The 22,395-nt window shown below is 30.6% G+C and overlaps 1 protein-coding gene across 1 annotated transcript in view; it reads left to right on the forward strand.

Moving 5' to 3' along the window:
- Window positions 1-22,395, forward strand: part of LOC132746264 (uncharacterized) — a 118,730-nt gene that overhangs the window by 64,177 nt on the left and 32,158 nt on the right. Inside the window, exons 86-118 of the mRNA XM_060735367.1 lie at window positions 182-352; window positions 2,202-2,405; window positions 2,634-2,768; window positions 3,374-3,565; window positions 3,883-4,026; window positions 4,734-4,910; window positions 5,254-5,382; window positions 5,665-5,865; window positions 7,601-7,720; window positions 8,009-8,200; window positions 8,681-8,815; window positions 9,246-9,431; window positions 9,688-9,807; window positions 10,171-10,356; window positions 10,605-10,736; window positions 11,271-11,462; window positions 11,904-12,035; window positions 12,576-12,770; window positions 13,177-13,311; window positions 14,048-14,224; window positions 14,584-14,703; window positions 14,976-15,182; window positions 15,371-15,496; window positions 15,849-16,034; window positions 16,540-16,656; window positions 17,300-17,500; window positions 17,906-18,055; window positions 18,330-18,515; window positions 19,186-19,329; window positions 20,386-20,571; window positions 20,960-21,073; window positions 21,438-21,620; window positions 21,893-22,015. Of these exons, the coding sequence (XP_060591350.1) occupies window positions 182-352; window positions 2,202-2,405; window positions 2,634-2,768; window positions 3,374-3,565; window positions 3,883-4,026; window positions 4,734-4,910; window positions 5,254-5,382; window positions 5,665-5,865; window positions 7,601-7,720; window positions 8,009-8,200; window positions 8,681-8,815; window positions 9,246-9,431; window positions 9,688-9,807; window positions 10,171-10,356; window positions 10,605-10,736; window positions 11,271-11,462; window positions 11,904-12,035; window positions 12,576-12,770; window positions 13,177-13,311; window positions 14,048-14,224; window positions 14,584-14,703; window positions 14,976-15,182; window positions 15,371-15,496; window positions 15,849-16,034; window positions 16,540-16,656; window positions 17,300-17,500; window positions 17,906-18,055; window positions 18,330-18,515; window positions 19,186-19,329; window positions 20,386-20,571; window positions 20,960-21,073; window positions 21,438-21,620; window positions 21,893-22,015 (5,298 nt within the window). The remainder of the gene's footprint in view (window positions 1-181; window positions 353-2,201; window positions 2,406-2,633; window positions 2,769-3,373; window positions 3,566-3,882; window positions 4,027-4,733; window positions 4,911-5,253; window positions 5,383-5,664; window positions 5,866-7,600; window positions 7,721-8,008; window positions 8,201-8,680; window positions 8,816-9,245; window positions 9,432-9,687; window positions 9,808-10,170; window positions 10,357-10,604; window positions 10,737-11,270; window positions 11,463-11,903; window positions 12,036-12,575; window positions 12,771-13,176; window positions 13,312-14,047; window positions 14,225-14,583; window positions 14,704-14,975; window positions 15,183-15,370; window positions 15,497-15,848; window positions 16,035-16,539; window positions 16,657-17,299; window positions 17,501-17,905; window positions 18,056-18,329; window positions 18,516-19,185; window positions 19,330-20,385; window positions 20,572-20,959; window positions 21,074-21,437; window positions 21,621-21,892; window positions 22,016-22,395) is intronic.

Raw genomic sequence — 22,395 nt, forward strand, 5'->3', positions numbered from 1 at the left:
AATTTATTCAGAGTTTGACTATACATGTATTTTGAATTACCTTGAAATATCCTCCCATGTCATTGTTCTGAAGTGGTTTTTTAAGCAAAGTCTTAAACAAGTGTTTAGTATCAAGTTTTTATTCAAGTTGTTTTGGTTTTTTTTTATGGAGACAAATACTAAAGTGATTTTGTTATTTCAGTCACCAAACAATGACGTTGACTATATCCTTGATGCTGCCACAAACAATGTTAACATCAGTGAATTCTTCAATGTCGGACGGAGGGCTAGTGCAAATGGAGACTTAGGTATTTTGTCCTTGAAGAGGTCAATGAGGGAATATCCAAACTCAAATGCTGAATTTTCAGTTACAGTAAGTTGCTGTTTTTTATTAGGTAATTAATACAGGTACTTAATCATCTTGATAATTGCCTTTATAATGTTATGAAATATAAACTTATTGTGATCTATGTAAATATGAAAAACTGAACAACCATTGATTTGGCTGCTATTATTTTTTGCGCATAGAAACTAAACTAGCACATGGTGAAATCATATCTGTTGGTGGACTAAAAGTAAATTGTTTGTGAAAACATTTTTTGTTATCTTTCTGACACACAATATAAATTGAAATTAGAAACTGATAATTTCCAAAGTTGTCAGATTACCATGTGCAACTAGTTTTATTTGACATTTGCAATAAGAGAACTATGGGATAAGAAAAAATGAGAAATAATTACACTTTAACTATAACAAAATGATCTTCAAATAAGAATGGGACTGTTCCATACTGTGACAGATTATAGATTTGTATTTTTATTTGTCATTTTTAGCTCGACTTTTCTATGAAAAGGGGAGCTATCCTACTCGCCCCGGCGTCGGCGTCGGCGTTGGCGTCACACCTTGGTTAAGTTTTTCGTACCACCCCACTTTATTTCAGAAGTATTACAAGTATGGCTTTGAAACTTACCATACTTGTTCACCATCATAACCTCCATCTACAGAAAAGAGTACATAACTCTGTCAAGGTTTTTGACAGAATTATGGCCCTTTTTTGACTTAGAAAGTGTATTGAGCTTGGTTAAGTTTTTTGTACCACCTCACTTTATTTCAAAACCATTGGAGGTATTGCTTTGAAACTGACCATACTTGTTTACCATCACGACCTTCATCAACAGACAAGAGGACATAACTCTGTCAAGGTTTTTGACAGAATTATGCCCCTTTTTGACTTAGAAAATACATTGAATATGGGTAAAATCCACTTATTGCCTTAACCCTTTGAGATATTGCTTTGAAACTTTTAATGCTATTTCACATCATTACCCCCATCTGTACGCAAGAGAAGGTAACTCTGTCAAGGATTTGTTTTAAAAATTAAGGCCTTTTATCGACTTAGAATCTTGGTTAAGTTTTTAGTACCAGTCCACTTTTTGACTGAACTGTTTGAGGTATTAATTTGAAAGTTGGAATACTTGTTTACAATCATGATTCCCAAACATGTCCAGGAGAAGGTAATTCTGTCAAAGATTTTATTTGAATTATGGCCCTTAACTGTCAATGTTTTGTATTATAGGCAAGCACTAAAAAACTTAAAAAATCTAAAAAAATTCATTCCTATCCACTTGTTCACTTTACCATAAATTATGTCATATAAACATTGCTGTAATATTCAAGGGTATCAAACAACTAGTTATTTTTCTCTTTTTGTACTTGAAATTAAAATCAGTAGTATATGCATATTTTACATTTTATCTCGCCTATTTGATTGGTGGACAAGTGACCAGCTACATTGTACAAAAATATACTGCTTCCTTGGCATAGATTTCTTGAAAAATTATGTTATTATGTCATTTACCAAGGTGTTCTGAGTGACGTAAAAATACCTTATTCTCTCAAAGTGGGTTTAATACTATTAAATTTATTTAAGGCTCAACTCAGTTTTTTTTTCTTTCTTACCAGCCCTCTTTTGACTTAAACATTTCAAACTTTGCTGCAGTGTTCAAGGGTATCACACAATTCAGTAAAATAATTCTTCACTAAATATCTTAATGCTCATGGCCATTGTTCACTTTAAAAATACAGAGATTCTTGTATTGCCTTTTACTGCAAAAACTTTTTTTATTGGCAAGCAATAAAAAAGTCGAGCGCGCTGTCTTACGGACAGCTCTTGTTTTGTATGATTATTAGACTCTCTTTAATCAGTGTGTTTGTTTTGACAGGTAAATATTCTAGCACGAGACAGAGGAACTCCAGCAAATCAATCTCCACTTGCAGCGCAGGTTGTTGTCACGGTAATCCGTAACACAGCACCAAGATTTATTAACACAGATCAAAACGATGCATACCAGTCAGGTGGCATACAGATGGATCTACCGGCAGGAAGCACAGTGTTCCAGACTACATATTTAGATACTGATACTGATGTAATTATTGTTGTTATTTCATAAATACATCTATTGCATGCCTTTTTTTCCATCTTAAAATGTTTCTTTAATAATATGCTTTCATAAAGGAACATAGCTTAAAAAATATAACTCATTACATTATTTTTGAAGTCTTGGTTATATATATTCATTTGTATATTTATGACAACCAGAAGAAAAAGAATTGATGATTGTGAAAATAGTTTAAACTGTATTTTTTCGTTTCAGTCTCCATTCAATAGACTAGAGTTTGCTATCAAGGCAGATAATATAGCCATGTCTGTGTTTGATATCACTTCAAATGGAAGGGTTATTACCAAGCAGGGTGTCAATCTAGAAACACAACCATATATAGAATATAATGTAAGTTTAATTTTCCTTATAGTATTCAAGAATAATCGGAAAATTTCCTTTTAGCATTCACTTATTTAATGTGATTCAGTAAAATCTAATACATGTATATATATATATATATACAAAAAATGAAAACTTTTTGCCCTGATGATCATAAGAGAAACCGGTTGGCAAATAATTAAATAAGTTAACTCATGGACTGTGTTTTTTTGTTTTATATATATATATATATATATATATATATATATATATATATATATATATATATATATATATATATATATATAAATAACACTATATATATATTTAATTGGCGAGAATAAGTGTTCATACAGTGCTTACATATAAAATACCCTAGTACTTTTGGTGTATAATGCCTTTGTCAGGGGTGTATTACATGAATTATATATACCCAGCAAAACATAAAATCTATACATGTGTATTGTGGAAGTATCAAAAATTGTTTGCATTATTGTATCCTTGGGACAAAGATATTTTGAAGGCTATTTTATAGATGTATATATTTTCAAGAAATAAATTGTTTCTTGATTTTATTTGTCAAGTTATGAAAGTTTATGTTTCACAATGTTAAGAATTGTATTATTTTTTTCAAGCTACTACTGGAGATTAAGGATGGTGGCTCACCACCCCTTACAGACTATGCAAGCTTGTATGTGTTTGTGGAGAAGAACCTTTTCCCACCTGTGTTTGAAAACAACAACCAGAACCTAGAAGAGACTATAGATGAAAGTTTACCTTCTGGAACTACTGTACTCACTGTCAAAGCGGAAGATAGTGATGTTTATGTAAGTATACCATCATAATTATGATAAATATGATTTGACAGCTGTGTTTGAAAATCCATACTAAAAACAAAGACAGAATTTTTAGAAAGTGTAAATATGAATTCACTTTAAAAAATTGATCTTAGAGATGAATCATGATATACAATGTGATAATAGAAAGTTCATTGTCTAATCTAAAGATATGATATATAGAATACAGTAACATTATTTTCATGTGGAATTAAAGTTCAGTTTTGTAGTGAACTCTTTTAGGTATTTAGCATGAAACAATTGAGATTAAGTACATGTTTTATAATTATTTTGCCTTTACATTATAGGAGCCAAACAACCAGTTTGACTATGAATTGAATGACAGAAATAGTGGCAGTGGACACAGCAATTACTTTTCTTTGGATAAGAATGGGAAATTAATCCTAATTGAAAGTGTTCTAAACACAAACATACCAAATGATGAGCTTCTGGTATGTATTTAGTTACATTGTATTGCCAAACTTGTATACCATTCACCACTGAATATTAATACTTGTTTTCCATTGCTTATTTAAGGTATTGTAATATCAAGAACATCAAAATCAAGGAGTTACCATTATAATCATGTCAGACTGCATAAAGTTAAACGGTACTCTGGTTTAATACATATAAAGTGTTACTTTCATTTCATATAAGATACATGTATATGAACTATTTTAGGGATAGTAAAAATACATGTACATGTATAATTGTACATCCATTTCAGTCTGCCTAGGCTTTATACAATTTACATTTAACTTTCATTTTGATATCCCCAATATAGATGACAGACAGTTCAGTTCCAAAAAACTATGTAAGCTGATCAAAGCCAGACATTTAAGAAATTCAGTTGATAAAGGGTTAATGTGTGTCAGGTTTATACATTATATATGTTTTGGTGCATTTCTTTTGACAAAAGTGCCTGTTACAATATTTGGGCATTATTGTAGTAATGTTTTATGATTTAGCCTGCTGATAGCAATTGTTTTAACCCATGTGACCAGTGCAAGCCAATATCTGTGCCTTCTGATCATGGTCTGCATGATAATGTATGTTTGTTTTGTAAAAAAATGAGTAACCAGGTGAATAAATGAATGTTGAAAAACTTGTTATATAATATCAATGAATGAGGACTACAACAATACAACTATTATTTCAGTTGAGAGTATTTGCTAGAGACAAAGGAACACCTCAAAAGTCAGCTTTTATAGATGTAACAGTTATCATAAACCGGCTGGAGGGAACTTTGCAATTTTCGTCACCAAATTATGAAAGAACAATAGACGAAAGCCTAGCTGTTGATTCCACTGTTCTGCAAACAAGAGCTTCACCAGGAGTAAGTTATTCTTTATTTTTTTATAATACATGTATCATAAATTTTATACCTAGATATCCAATTTTGCAATTGTATTTTATAGGCATAATATAGCTCTTTTATACATTTAATAAGTTAAACAATTTTTCTAGAAATAGGGGAAGACAACAAGCAAAATCTGACCTTAAACAAATGAAATGATTTTCAACAAATTTAATGACACACAAGTAAAAATATAGTTATTTACTATAAAAACAGTAATGTAGATATGCAATGAATTTGTAACTATTACTCAGTATTCAATCTTTTCTTCATTACCTCTAAGACTTTAAATGTTTATTTTGATTTTTGTTCCTATTTCTAGGCAAACATCCAATATAGTCTTCAAGATGGCCTTTTTGGTAACCAGTTTTTCAAAGTTGCATCAAATGGAGACATTTTAGTTGCTACTGATCTTACAACAGATATTAACCGTGAACGACCAACCTACACTGTAAGTTTTGTTTTAAGATACTCTCTCACTAGCATTACTGAAGGAAAGGGTGAAATTCTCGTCACTGTTTGCCCTAGACTAAGTCTGCTAGGAAATGTAAAAAATGATATATTGTCCATGGCATAAGCAGACTATAATAGCTTTATTTACAGTTATAATCTCAAGCCCTTTCTTTACATGATATGATTACATAGTCTACTAATTTTGTTTTATCTACCTGAAATATAATGTTTTTATGTATGTTATAGCTTTATTTTAAATGGAGTAAAATCTATATTGCAGTTGACAGTTGTGGCAAAGAAAGAAGAATTGGGCATTACCCAGACTGCAACAGCTGGTGTAACCATCAATGTTAGACGTAACCAGAATCCACCCGTGTTTACATTTGACGTTTATTCTGGACAGATCTATGAAAAAGCAGATCTTGCCTCCAATAGAGACTTGCAGCTAGATAATCCTATCCTAGCCACAGATGCTGATAATGTAAATTTTTTATACATATCTCTATTTTTGTTGTCTAACCACTCAGTATTTTAAAGAATTCAGTTATGGCTCATTATAAAGATAAATAGAGGATATTTGTTTGTTTGTGTGTAAGATGAAATTTTATTTCATCGAGTGGGCTTTAAAAACAGTATTCTCACGAGTGGCGAAGCCACGAGTGAGAATACTGTTTTTAAAGTTCACGAGATGAAATAAAATTACATCTTACACAACAAACAGACAAATTTTCTTTTTATTTTATGCTTAAAAACAAGTTAAAACGAAATTTCCATAATTTTAACGTTAATATTAAAACTGTTTCCCCCATTGAGAGCCCCATTTATTCGGAATTTCTCATTAAAAAAAAGAAGTCTTGAGCTGAAAAATAAGTCCGCCAATCAACATTAAATGACGGTGATATTTATTAATTTTATTAAAAAAATATGAATGATCGCTTGTTTTGATAATAAAAACAAACAATTCTTGTAGGAGAAAAAGTCCAACCATCCATCCATATTTCTGTTACTTAGTGCGAATTTATATTAGACCTGGCTTTGTAAATTGTAAGCGGCAGCCATTTTTTAAAGTTGTGTATTTCATGGGAGGAAAATAATTGTGTAAGATTCAGAGGGATATAATTTGGATTTGTTAGTCATACACATTTTTAAAAGAAAGAAAACTTATTTGAGGATTGTAACAGACAAAAAATAAGTGTTGACAGATGTGAAAACATTCAGAAAAGGAGCTAGGAAAATGGAAAACTTGGAAACCTGCTCAAGAACGCTGGGTTGATTTAACTTATTCTTCGAGTTATGGCTGTCAATGCTTTCAATTTTTCATAAAGCATACGGCAGTTATTGCTCGTAGGATACTTTAATATGCCCAAATGTCATCAAGAGCAGTTTTGCATGGGGAAGGAATGTATTTTTGAGACTGTCAAAATGAAACAAAAAAACGAAATTTGGTGATTGGAATTTCATGAATTTGAATGAATAGAAGTAAGTTTTCTTCTTTTTATTACTTTTGACATTTAAGTTATTAATCAATTTCAGTTTTGCTTTTTCTTTAAACAGCCTGACATTGTCAGAATTGTCAGCAAAAATAAAATTGAGGTACCACATGGGGAAAATCTTAAAAAAGTAGTTTCGTCATTGAAAAGAGTGAAATTATATTTTGATAATTTTCACTGTAAAATTACCAGATATAATTTTCACGGATAAATCAGTAATCCACTGAAAAGCATAAAATAAAGACATATTTGATCAACTTATGTTGCTGTCAGACAGTTAATGAAATATCACTTACTACCTTTTAATGATCAACACAGATGCTGATGATTTGTAGAAATAGTGTTAGTAGCTATATGTGTATATACATCTAGGTAAATTAATCAATAGAATCATTGCAAATATTGTTAACTTGAAAGGTATGAAGAAAATAATAGAATCAAATGCTAAGAGTGGCTAACACAGCTGACAAGTAATCTAAGGATTGCTAGTCATGTGGGTTCAAAACCTGCCAGAGGTAAGTTGTTGTTTCCTTGAGCAAGAAACTTTACATTTAATGCTTAGTACTGCATGGTTGGTTCCAGGAACGAATTCGAGAGTGTTTCAGTAAGCTTACAGCTTCCAACACACAGAACTGAAATAAATTAGTATAAACTAAAATCAACGCTAACATGGTTACAAAATGAGTAATAAATAAATATTTGAATGTCTGAATATTTCATTTCCAGGATGTAGTAACATACAGGATAGTATCTGGTGTCAGTTCTGATAAGTTCTGGATAGATAGGTCTTCTGGCCGATTTTTACTCCTTGGCTCTTTAGAAGGGGAGACAACCTCTGTTTATAGGGTAAGTAACTCTTCTTTTTCTTCCTTGTTAGTTTATCATCATTTTGACAATTACAATGTGCTTAACTTTATATCCTTTTTTCAATGAAATGAATTAGTTAGATCTAATGAAAATGTTTCACATATTATATATAAGTTTACTCATAAACAAATACTTTTTTAAAACACTTATTATAAGAAAGTTCTTATCAGAATTTTTAATGAAAAGTTCCATTTAGCACAAGATTTAACAAATACATGTATTAGCAATTTTACAAAATATTAAATTCTAAATTTAATGTTTTAACAGATAACAATTGAAGCCTCAGACAATCGTAATCCTCCTAAAACGGACACATCTGTTGTTGAAATCACTGCTATTCGAGATGCATTTCCACCACGATTCACCAACTTGCCTGCCACGGCTCCAGCTATTTTGGAAACAAGAGTAGACACTGATGGTGAATTTTTCACCATTTCTGCAACGGATTCTGATCTGAAGGTCAGGAACATTACTTTTCTCATTGATTGAATACATCAATGTTTTTAAATCTTTTTTTCCCACTTAGTTGCACTGATAATTTTCTTATGAGTATAATTATTGTTATCTGGTTAGTACAGGTACAAATTGCTATTTGAATGTTTTACTGCCATAGCTCTCATCAGGTTCTTTAGACCCATTATAAGTGATTGAAGTTAATTACCAAACAGCCCCTAATTATTTAATAAAAGTAAATTTTCAAACTAGGAAATTAGAAATCAAACTTGGTTATAACTTGGTTATCAAAATCTTAGGCACAATTTTGTGCTTTCCAAATAGTCTAGTGACAGTTTTTGCTGTTATTAAAATTTTGGTCTTCTTACTTTTCAGGATATAGAGGATTTAAAATTGTATGATATGAAATATCTTGTGTACATTTTACAGACAGACCAGGTTATATTAATTTTATATTGTTCTAAGTTTATACAATTTCAATTTTAGGGAGTGTTGACATTTGAAGTAGTAGGAGATGACTATGCACCAGCTTTGTTTGAACTGGAAGTTGTAGGAGACACTGCTCGTGTTTCAGTAAAACCAGCTAGCAGACTGCGACAAGATTTTGACGATCAGTATAATGTAAGTACAATGCCACTCATTAAGGTCTTCAATACAGTTTAACCATTTTATTACTTTATCTGATATTGAAAGTGTCTGCTTGTGTGCGTGTGCGTGCGTGCTTGCATGCATGTGTGTGTGTGTATATATTATGGTGCTGCATGGATGCGTGTAAGATATTTATAATAAATATTTGCATGGGAATCACCAGAAATAAATTACTTACATTAAATATATGAAAAAAATATTTATAATAAGTTTTTAGAGGAGCCTCTGTGGCAAAATTTTTTTTAGTAGCTAAGTTTGAATCACAGGTTTGATTATAAATGTGGATTTGAAGCCTTTCAGTGACTTGGATTATTTCAGATGAGGAAACCTATCTATACTGAGTGTAGAGGGTAATTTCACTCCACAAGTAATGATAGTCTTGTATTTGATATGATGTTTTCAGTTACGAGTGCGAGTATTTGACAGTGATTACCCTGCAAATTATGATGAAGATGTACTGTTGATTGATGTGACACGTAACCCATCTAGGCCTAGCATCCTTGACATTGGCAATCTTCAAGCTGAGATCTGGGATACCCATCCAACTGGAGCTTTTATATTAGATGTAAATGCTACAGATACTGATGGTGTAAGTGTCCCACTTTTCTAATGGCATTTTCTTAATGATAATATCTGTATTTCTGCTCTTCTGTATTTCTTATGTAGATAAAAATAATTATATAAAGAAAAAGTGTTTATTTGAAAATTCTGTTATATTCAGTAATACAAGTCTTGCAAAATATAGAAATCTTATATTATTGATTATGCTTTACTAGACTGAGCTTGTATACTAGTATATGTACTCTAGAACTATGTTTAATTAACTATTTTTATTTAATTTTCAGGATGCACTCATTTATAAGATAGTTGACCAAGCCAGCAATATATTTTACTATATTAATCCAACAACTGGAGTAATTACATTGAAACAGAGTTTGTTAGGATCCTCTCAAACAACTAATCAGGTATGTTTGGCTATCCTTATATAACATTAATTAAATTGCTTTTTACTTAGAAAATGTTGACTGAAATTAAATTACCTTTTGGCATGCTGGCTGCAGCAGAATGTAACCATGTGACCAGCGCAGACAATGATCAAGTTTAATTGTTCACTATTCTTTCAGTACATACTTTTGTAATTTTCCCTTTTCTTTTGTATGAGGATTTTGTGATTCAATCATTTTGACAGGTTTTAAGTATGACCACAAGTGTAATGATGTCGGAATATCTGATTTATGACAATTTATTACTTTTTAAAAAAGTTTTTTTCTTGTGTATTGTTTCTTGATGAGTAAAGTTTTTTTAAAAAATATTTTGTTAATACACAGGTATCATTGGAGGTGTGCGATAATCGTGGTCAGTATGCAAAGTGTGCAAGTGCATTTGCCACAATAACAATCAAGCGGAACTCAAACTCTCCAACTTTCCTTGATAACTACTTCCAACTTATCGACAGACTTACACAAGCAGGAACATTTGTCATTGACACTGATGCTTCTGATTCAGATTTAAGGGTATGTAATCATTAAAGTACCGGTATGACAAACTTAATACTGATATTTGATATAGTTAACTATCTACTGAATAATCTGTGTATACAATAATAAAAAAGGGTTAATATTGTTCTGAACTTATGTTTGCTCAGATTTTAAGTAGAAAGAAAATTGAAATGATTAACTGTTATGATTTTAAACATTGAATTTCATTGTGTTGAAATTAATGTATGTTAACTTTTATGGTGTTTTTATGTTTTCTAATATAGGGTACACTGGTATATGAAAGAACAGGACGATTTGATTCATCCAATTCCTTCTTTGACTTAGACAGAAACAATGGTACCGTCAGAACCATTAAAGATATTGCTCTTGATGGAACAAATAATCAGCTATACTTGGTAAATGTTTCTATACAATTTATTAAAGGTTTTATATACAAGTGTAGTTCGTTTTTAGCAATTTCCTCTATACATAAGCAAATACAATATTTTATAAGTACTATTATTGTATGATAAATATGTATATATTTATGTGTATATATACAATCTTTGTTGTGGATCTTAATGCTGACAGTGAGTGACTTTTAATTGTTTCACATGTTGGTGCTTAGTGGTTTTTCCCAGGTTTTTGCTTCAGTATGAAATAATGCACACTTAGGTTTACATCCACTATTAAGTATTTAAAAGCCCTAGTAATGTTGCTAAAACTTAACAAGCACCTACCATTTGAAAAGGACATGAATACAACTAAAGCTCAAAAGTTGTATGACAGTGTTGATGTGTTTTCAAAAAGAAATAAAATATGATAAAAAAGTGATCAGGCTGTGTGTCACTGATTTCTGTTTTATATTTGCACATCACAATCCTCAAAGGTTTTCTACCTGGGTATTAATAAGAGATTGGGTGGCCTAATTAAGTTTGTTTATTTTTCAGATGGAGATTGTAGCCTATGACAGCTTCTATATGAACGACAGAGCAACTGCCACAGTGTCTGTCAGTGTGAATAGAAATCCAGACTCTCCAGCATTCAGAGATAATAATGGAAACAATTACTTCAAATCTATTGATGAAATGCATGAAGTTGGAACAGTTGTACTTCGCCTAAATGCCACAGACACAGATGGGGTATGTTTTATGGACAATTTCTGTTACATTAATCAATTAAAGCAACATTTTGGTATCCAACAAGCTTATGGTAATAAGTAGTTATTTGAGGGTAGCAAGATAATCTAGAATTAATGCACAGATGTACATGATAGTCTTCTTATGTTCTTCTTCAGCTTAAACTTGTGTACTGGTAATCTTAACATTGTTTAAGTTCTATAAAGTGAAGGTAGATAACATGAAAAAATTGCAAGATGGAAGAAATTTGTAAATTTTCAAACAATTTTTTCTGTAGTGTTCAATTATAAGATGCACTGCCCACTCTATATTAGAAATTTTAGTCTGAATAATGCGTCTTACAACCAGAAATGGACAATACATGTACTTGAATTCATACAGCCTACAAGCTTAAGTTTTCATCTTTTCAAATGGCTAAAACTTTGATATTGTTTTTTTTTTCAGGACAAAGTAACATTTGTCAGACATGCAAACTGGGAACAACTTGACCTTGATACTTTCTACCTAAACAAGGACACAGGTGAAATCCTCCTATCAAGAACATTAGATGACGCTTCTGTAACCAGTAGATATCAGGTAAGATATAGATTTTGTTTAACTTCCATAAACTTTTGTTTCCCATATTGTAAAGAACAAAGGTTGAAGGAGGAAAGGTATAATTACTTTCATTGTTTTGTGAGAAAAGCATATTTATCAGCTTCCTATTGCTATTTAAGGTCTGTAATGTAAATGTGTAATGTTTAAGATACCTTTTTGTGTGATACATGTATGTTTACATTTTCAGCTTATTTGAAGATTTATGACTTCTTCTACTGAAGGAGAAGAATTATATAACAGTCATCTTTCATTCTAATCTTTTACATAAATGTAAATACAAGTGTAAAAGAAACAGATACCCTTTTTCCTCTTTCAGATGACATACTTTTTTCTCTCATGTATGTAGTAGTTTCAATCCAACCTTTCACAAAATATAATTTCTGTACAAAACAATTTTATTGTGTTTAAAAAAAATCTAGGACATTTTACCTTCATTGCTTAGAAATAAAAAATACATATGCAGAATTTAAAATGTTAATTGTTTAACAGATGTATTTACAGGAAGTTTATATTTTTCAGTTCCAAGTACGAGCAGAAGACTCTGTTGATGCTCCACTAACTAAGTCAGCAATTGCTACGGTAACCATTGAGGTAGTATTTGACACTCCACCACGGTTTGATGCAGCCAACTACACTGCTACTGTTCTAGAGACAAGAAATATAGGCTATGAAATAACAGCAGAAATTGAAGCAGTTGATCCGGATTCATTTGCTGTAAGTTATAGCTTAAGTATTTACTTATATGATTAAAAGGCATGCTGTATAAATTTGTTATCTATATTTAATATTATATGTGACGGTCTCTAAGCTTGCTGATTGTTTAGAATTAACTGCGTCTGCTTGAGGAACTTTGAAATTAAAGGTACATCACTGATGATTATCATCAATTTTTATTTTGAAAAAGATCTATCCGAACAATTTATCAAGTTCTTTGAACGTGCAAGTCACACATGTAGTGAAAACCCTAAAGGAATGACAGCTAAATGTATGTATAAAATATCCAATCTGACTTGTATTAAAATGATAGGCTACTTTATGCTAAAAGCTGTTTCTCATACATTGTCTTTGTTTCTTTGACTGTGTTTTGCTAGATGTATTTTAATTTGAAATATCTTTACAGGGAGAAATGGTTTACAAAATTGTTGGAAACCTGCGCTCACCATATTTCTTTGATATTAGACGGGATCCAGTAACCAACAAAGCAGTTGTAACTCTGAAAAACAGTCTTCTTGGTGATCCAGTAACTAATTATGATGTAAGTTTTTTTTTGTGAAAAAAAAGAAAGATAACATTATCAGTCCTAGTTAACCTAAATCATTAGTAGCGAATTATATTTTACCTTATGTATTAGTTTAAAAGACAGTTTTATTATAAATACTTATAGGCTTAAATAGAAATTCTTTTGATTTAAAGGGACTCCACTGCATTTTTTTTTACTTGAAAGGGCTGGAAATATTACTTTTGAGATTTGTGTACGATTTGACGTAGGTCTGGACTAATAATTTTGTTATTATCATTTGGAAATGTTTCCATTTTAAATGCATCATTTGATTTAGGCAAGAATTGCAAATTTAGAATTTTTGACCTCAGTGGAGCTACGTTTATTCAATCATTTACATGTATGTACATGTAGATTACTGATTATCATACTTCTTGCTCTTCTTTCTAAAGAATGTTATTATGAAAATCATTTTAGCCGCGTCATGACAAAACTAACATAATGGGTTTGCGACCAGCATGGGTCCAGACCAGCCTGCGCATCTGCGCAGTCTGATCAGGATCCATGCTGTTCGCTATCAGTTTCTCTACTTGTTATAGGGTTTGTAAGTGGACAGCATGGATCCTGATCTGATTGCGCGGATGCGCAGGCTGGTCTGGATCCATGCTGGTCGCAAATGCATTATGTTGGTTTTGTCGTGACGCAGCTCATTTCTAGGTGCATGATTGTGTGGACTAATCTTGTTGAATGTGTAAATTTGTTTTGTTTCTAGGTGCTGATTGAAGCCTATGACTCGAACTATCCTAATAAGAAAGTTTACACACACTTGTTTATAAATGTGGTCCGTAATGTGTTCACACCTCAAGTTAATAGTGCTACTATAAACATCTTTGATTATCACGATCCTAGAATCATGATACATCAGATGACTGCAACAGATGGTGATGGGGTAAGTTTTACTGAACACATCTTGTGCTCTAACATTAAATATTTCTTCACCTTAGTGTAGTAACATGTTAACTCCTATTAAATCTAATAGGAGTTAACGTGTTACTGCACTAAAGTGACGTTTTTTACGTGTAAGATGATAATTACTAAGTTTTAAAGAATTTTCCTTTTATTATGTTATAGATTACTTGTTAAAAACTGATTTTGCTAATTATTTGTAGTGGTCTTTGATAATATAGACTTATAAAATTAGTTAGGAATATTTAATTGGTTTATAATTTTATTGTAATACTATCTTTTTAATGTTGTAAATAAAAGTTGATAAAACTACCATTTATGATATGTTTCTCTTTAATTAAGGATGAATTAGTGTATTCCATGAGTGGACAAGGTGTACCTGAATTATTTGATATTGATTTTCTGGAGGGAGGAATCTATGTAGTTGGAAACCTACGCTATAATGGAACACAGGTTTTCCAAGTAAGTCAAAAAATAAATGTTACACATATTTCTATACCCAAACTACATGATGAAATGGAAATTTATTTTTTGAATAGATTTTAGATGTAATAAATTGTATTTAGCCAGTTTGTTCTGGTGTATTTCATCATAAATTAATAATTTCCCATGTTTTGATAATTTGCAGCACAGATTATTGAATAATTGTAATAAATATTAAGTTTTAAGGTATGGTCCATCGTTATTAATCATTGGTATGAATGCATATTTTTTCTTCTTCTTTTATCTAATAGACTACCGTGTTAGCTAGAGATAGGCGAACACCAGAAAAGACCGGTACAGCTCAGATCACAATCAGAGTTGAGTATGATGATAATGCACCACGAATTGAAAACGCATTAAATGGTGTCATCACAGGATTCATCAGTGAAAATGTTGAGATTGGAACAAGCATAGAAAAAATTACTGCTGTAGATCAAGATATCATTGAAGATGGCGAGGTCAGTTTGATTAAATAATTTATATCAGAAATGTATTCTTAATTATTTTCATGCTTCTTACTGCACATTGTAATAAATGAAAGTTTAAATAGACATCTCATAAAGCTATATTATGAAACTGAATGAAACTAAAAATATGTATTAACAACAATTAGATAATGTGTAAATAAATTAATTTCTGGTTTCAGGGCAATATTGTATACGAATTACTGCCAGGTTCAGTAAGTGAAGGTTACTTCACGTTACTTCCAAATGGTGAAATACGAACTGCAAGATCATTTAATACTTCCCAGCGAAACATATTTCAATATGATGTAAGTTGTCTCTTGTCACCTTTGAATCATTTCTATATGGTTAAAAATTTCAGCTATACATGTTTGCATTGTTAACTTTCTGCTATGCCTGAAACATATTATTTGACAACTGTTTTGTTGCTGCTGTTGTTGTTTTCAGATATTTGTAGAGATGATGAGATTATTAAATAAGTATCTGGTGGATAAATAGAATTTATTTACAAAGGCATAAAAATTACACACAAAAAAGTTTTCAGGATTATTCCTGACTCCAGTACTCAACACCCCTATAAGTCATCTTGTTCCTCATTAAACTATAAACAAATTGGATCCATGACAACCAAGCATTCGTATTTATATTTTTACTTCATAGGTTACTGTGGCAGCTTATGACAGTAGATATCCTGAGATTCGTACCGAAGTTATATTGAGGGTAACAGTGAACAGGAATTTGAATGGACCAGAATTTAACCCTGCAAGTTACAGATTTGAAATTGATGAGACTGTACCAAGGTTTACATCGATTGGACAAGTCTTCGCTGACGATAGAGATATTTTGGTATATATATTGTTGTTTGTTTTTTTGTTTTTAATTTTTATTGTTTTTTTTTAAATTTTAACCCTGAAAAAATCTTATTGTCCATGTCTAGTGTACCTTTACCTGATAGATCTACAAGGGAAATAATTCACTTTCCTTAAAAAATAATCTATCTTTGTAAAAAAAATTATTAGGTAAATGAATAAATTACATTTAGATATTCTGATATCTGAAAAGCATATGAGGGATTTTTTTTTTTTTTTTTTTTTGGGGGGGGGGGGTTGGTGCAATGACTTATACAGAATACAGTTGAGCATTCAACTCGAGAACCTGGGTTTGAGCACCTCTACTGGAACAAAAAGATTTATTCTTTAAGTCTAGTACTAAGTTTAAAAAAAAAACTGTATTAAAATTTTTAATAAGTTGAAGTTACTTTGATTATATAAAAAAAATTCAAAGCTTCCTTAACAATAAACTGGACATAAAAGTAAATGCTATACTTAAAAGACAATAATTTTCGCTACAGGATATAGTTACATTCTCTGCATCTGGAAACGGATTGTTTGATGTGGACCCAGCGTCAGGAGTGATATCTGTGATAGGAGATGTCTTAAATGAACCAACACGGGCAACACAATATACTGTAAGTATTATAAAATACAAGCAACACAATAATGTTTTATGAAATGCAAGCAACACAATAATGTTTTATAAAACACAAGCAACACAATAATGTTTTATAAAACACAAACAACACAATAATGTTTTATAAAACACAGGCAACACAATAATGTTTTAATAAAACGCATGCAACACAATAATGTCTTATAAAACACAGATAACACAATAATGTTTTATAAAACACAAGCAACACAATAATGTATTATAAAACACAGGCAACACAATAATGTTTTATGAAACACAGGCAACACACAATAACTTGTTTTTTTTTTTAAACAAAGGCAATACAATATTCTGTAAAAAATTTTAAAGCACAGGCTTTGAGTCGGTAGATATTATTTTATGCTTAATGAGTTTAACACTATTTTCATACTACTATTCATGTTATCCTGTTTCAGTATGTTGATGTAAGCTGTCATGATCCCCTACCCCTTCATCCCATACCAAAACAAGAAGCTGAAATTACATGTTCTACATATTTTGTCATCATGTCAGTGTTCAGCTATTTATTACTCCATATCATAACATAACACCTTCTTTCAAATACAAAGCCAAAACATAAACATATTTGATTATGTATATGACTTTTGTTGATTTATTTTCAGCTATCAGTTACTGCATCAGATAACTTTGTACCAAATACACAGACACGAACTGTGATTGTTAACATTGTTGTTATTCGTGATACCACAACACAGTTCACAGGAGATGATCCTCTTAGACTGTTTGTGTCAGAAAGGCAACCAGTCAATTTTACCATTACAAATACTAACAATAGGATTACAGCTGTAGACAGCGATCTTACGGTAATTTTTTTTTTTTTTAAATATAGTTTATAAGTTTATTATAACATGTATGTTAATATGATTTTTATATTTTATGTATCAACCTGAAAGTAACATGTATTAAAATGTTCGAATAAATCTATGATTCATATATCAGTATTAGGAGAATATAAGTAAGAATTTTGTGACATTGTTCTTTAATGTCATTTATTTAAAACAGTGTCATGCTGAACTCTCTATTTAAATTAAAAAATTATAATACTTGAAACAGTGATGATTAAAACAAGTACTAGATAAGAGGAACACATTTATCGTTAATTTCATGTTTTAAATTTATAATGGAAGATTATTTGTGTAATATATTAAGACTTCTTTTATTTGTATTGTACTGCTAATTAATTTTTTTTTCTGGTTTTAACATTACAGGATAGCCAAATAACTTTTGAGGTGGTACCATTTTATGCAGAAGATGTTGCAGTCCACTACTTTGATATAAGACGAGTGGATGGAAATTCAGTAGATGTTTATATAAAGAATAATCTGATGGAAGGTTTTAGAGATCGAACCAGTTTCCAGGTCAGTAAAAAACTTAAAGGTTCAAGGTTGAAAGTGAGAAAATATCAGTCAATGTTCAATGTCAAAACGTTCAAGGTCAAACTTTAATATCATCTTCTTTTTCTCTTTTTTTTTCAAATTTTCAATATCATAAAGGTGCTTTAATCTGGAAACTTCACCTTGAAAGTCCTAAAGAAAAGATTTTCAAGCTGCAATATTCATGAATTTACATGTATGTATATGCTTCAGTCAGTATATTTTAGTATGCACTTACTGGTATTATATGTATTTGCAGCTTCAAGTTGTAGCGTACGATGCCAACCGACCACGTAACAAAGCATACAAGCTGGTGATTATTCAAGTACAACGTAATTCTGGAGGTCCTGCTTGGACATTATTTGTTGAAGATGTTAAGATGAGAGAAGACTTACCACAACTTGGGCTAGTAACCAAAGTTAATGCTACTGATGTTTTAGACAATGTAAGTACTCTGGCTTTGCTCTTCATGAATAACTCGGCATAATTTGATATAAGGGTAAAAGAAATATATGTATTTATTAACATTACTTGTTTCATCAACAGAAATAAATGTTTTTGCCATCTGATGATATTTCTCAAAACATACATAGAGAATATTGAATGAGTGTAGATTTGAGTAAATTGTTCTATAAGTTATATCTATATTGATATTATTTTATCCAACAAGTTTAATAAATCTAGTGATGAAATTAAATAAATATAACATTCTATTTGTGACATTCCCAAAAGGAGAACATTTTCATAGTAAAAAAAACAAAACATTTTTCACCTCCATCAACGCACTTACAGATCTACATGTACTTTAACATAAATATTAAGTGTATGTTTATGCTAGCTATGTTTAAATAATGCACATGACATCATGTCAGAATTAAAGCATTGCCATATCATTTTAAAAGAGTCAGAAAAATGGCACAGTTGCGATAAATTGAAATATGATATAAACATCCTGCAAGATTTTCTATTTCAACCAGAGACATAGATAACATCTATGTTATCTATGTCTCTGGTTCAACTATAGAAATGGTACAGAAATTAATATCCTATTAATTAAACATTGTATAAAATATTAAACAATAATGTTTCTGTAATGGGTTATTCTTATATTTCAGGATCGCATTAAATTTGACATTTTGGATGAAAATTTGATCAGATCTCTTGTATCTGGTCCATCAGATTATTTCCTGATTGATGAAGACACTGGACAAATTCAGTTAAAGAAGTCAGTTGTTGGCACTGATATTGACTCTTTCGAGGTAGGCAAGAGTAATTCTAATTTGGTCATCTATTTGTTATTTGTCAGTTGTTGATTTGTTTAATCAGCTTTCCAGCTAAAGCAGTTACCTAGGATGTAGATTATAATTGAGAAAGTGCTTAACACATGTGCAGGTCGTCATTCTGTAATGACATTGACGTCATGCTTGAAAATTGCAGTCTGTTTATCTTTGGTGATAATGTTTACTATTAAAACTTATTTTTATGGCAAGCTGACAATTTTAGCATGATTGGCCATAAAGATGACAATTTAAGCATGAATGGATATAAAGATCATAACTTAAGCATGATTGGACATAAAGATGATGATTTAAGTATGATTGGCCATAAAGATGATAATTTAAGCATGATTGGCCATAAAGATGACAATTTAAGCATGAATGGATATAAAGATCATAATTTAAGCATGATTGGTCATAAAGATGACAATTTAAGCATGATTGGACATAAAGATGATGATTTAAGTATGATTGGCCATAAAGATGATAATTTAAGCATGATTGGCCATAAAGATGACAATTTAAGCATGATTGGTCATAAAGATGACAATTTAAGCATGATTGGACATAAAGATGATGATTTAAGTATGATTGGCCATAAAGATGACAATTTAAGCATGATTGGACATAAAGATGATGATTTAAGTATGATTGGCCATAAAGATGACAATTTAAGCATGATTGGATATAAAGATGATGATTTAAGTATGATTTGCCATAAAGATGATAATTTAAGCATGATTGGCCATAAAGATGACAATTTAAGCATGAATGGATATAAAGATGATAATTTAAGCATGATTGGCCATAAAGATGACAATTTAAGCATGATTGGCCATAAAGGTGATAATTTAAGCATAATTGGACATAAAGATGACAATTTAAGTATGATTGGACATAAAGATGATTGGCCATAAAGATGACTGTGTAACTATGTTTGAACATAATACGGTTAGATGACAATTTAAGTACTAGTATTTATTATAACTGGGTGAAAAGCAATAACTAACATTTCAAGCAGTTTTATTTCATTTATAGCTGACAATTCAAGCATGTGATTCTGGTGTTCCTCCAAAGTGTATTGTAAGAGTTATGACAATCGATGTAGTCAGAGACAGTCAGCCTCCCCAGTTTGGTGCAGATCCATTCCAGTTCTTTATGAATGAGAATGAAAATGTCAGCTATAGTATTGGCATTATTACCTCAACTGATAGCAGTCCAATTGTAAGTATATTTCTCCCTCAATGATACTGAAATATCAAGCTGCACAAATAAACTGCTTTTTACATTCAAATAATCATGATAATTACATAAATTTGTGTGAAACATGAAGATATCCTGAGTTTTATTGCGCAAATTTGAACTATTTGGCAATTGTTCCTTCTAATTCTTTAAATACATATTTGTTGACAATTTGCTTTTATCATACACCTCATATTTACAATTTACCCTTTTTAACTTATCCTGCTTGGACCTTGAAACAAGTCAATAAAGATATCATCTTTATGGCAAATCATACTGAAATAATGAAATAAAATAAGCTGAATTGAATAGGTACTAATGGCATAGGTTACAAGCACTTGGTGTTGAAATGATGTTTTTATGCTTTCAGGGACAAACCGTATATGAACCTATCGATATGCCAATGTTCTTTGAATTGAATAGAACTACAGGCAGATTAACACTGAAGAGGTTATTGCTTGGGTACAAAGATTTATCTTACAATGTATGTATTTACATTTCTTCCTTATTTATTCATATGATTTGATATTAATATAACTGAATTTAATATTAACATTTTCATACTTTAATTTGTTAAAAGCATTAAAACACAAAATGCAAGGATTAAAGAAATCTTATTATAGAACCTGTGTACAGGTGAATATAATGATATTATACAGCATTATGATATATTCCAAGTTATTACATTCCTTTTACAGCTGTAAATGAGGTAGAGAAGGAAATATGTTTTTCTGTAGTAGTGTAACATACATGTTAATGTATCGTGTGTAATATCTAGTGTCATTTTAAAGAATCTAAGTGTTCTTAACTAATTGAATAAAACTTTTATAAAATATTTTTGTTTTTAGTTCCGAGTACAGGCATATGATACTGGAGAACCATTGTATATTGCAACAGCTTCTGTTTTTGTGTTTGTAACAAGAAATCCAAGTGGTCCATCTTTTATTGATTCACCATACTTTAGAAGAGTACATGAGACTTTCCCATCTGGAAGTTTACTTATTGATGTGAATGCTGAAGACACAGATGGGGTATGCTATAATCTTGTTTAGTGTGTTTTTCTTGAATTATTTATTGAGTTTATTTGATTAAATGAATTAAATAGCTACTGGGTTTATGCATAATTTTTAATAGCAATTTTTGCCTATTTTTCATCAGTTTTAAATTCAATTAATAATGTTTTCCAAGCTTTTAAAAAGAATTACAAATACAAATCATTTCATTATCATTTGTGTTGTTTTTTCTTTGTGATTTTGTCCAAAGAAATTCATGTTTAACATTTGTTCAATTTCCATGTTTGCAGGATACTTTGGTTTACAAACTCATTGGTAATGCTGATGATTTGAAATACTTTTACGTCGATCCCAGCACAGGAGAGATCAATCTGAAACAATCTCTGGTTAACCCACCGAAAACACGATTCCAAGTAAACAAATTTTATTTATTTGTGTTTTTATTTACCTGATAAATTGTTGACTACATTTTTTACAAAGGAACTGAAATAAATAAATTATAATTTATATACACCTGTCTTTACAATATTAAAACTGTAAATCTTTAATTAAGGTATTGAAACTGTGAATATGGGAGCAGTTCATATCCCTTTGAGTTTAATGAATTGTGTATTTGAAGTAATATTGTTAAAATTCAACAAAATAGAACCAACCAAATTTATCTGAAATGTATTAATAATATCATAGAGTATGTGAATACACATGTATATGTTTTTATATAACTCTGTTAAATGATTAGTAAAACAAAACTTTAAGATTAAAATGTTGATTATTACATTAAGAACCTTTGCAT

Source organism: Ruditapes philippinarum, unplaced genomic scaffold, assembly GCF_026571515.1.
Source record: "Ruditapes philippinarum isolate M1 unplaced genomic scaffold, ASM2657151v2 ctg370_1_1_1_1, whole genome shotgun sequence".
NCBI classification, from domain to species: Eukaryota; Metazoa; Mollusca; class Bivalvia; order Venerida; family Veneridae; genus Ruditapes; species Ruditapes philippinarum.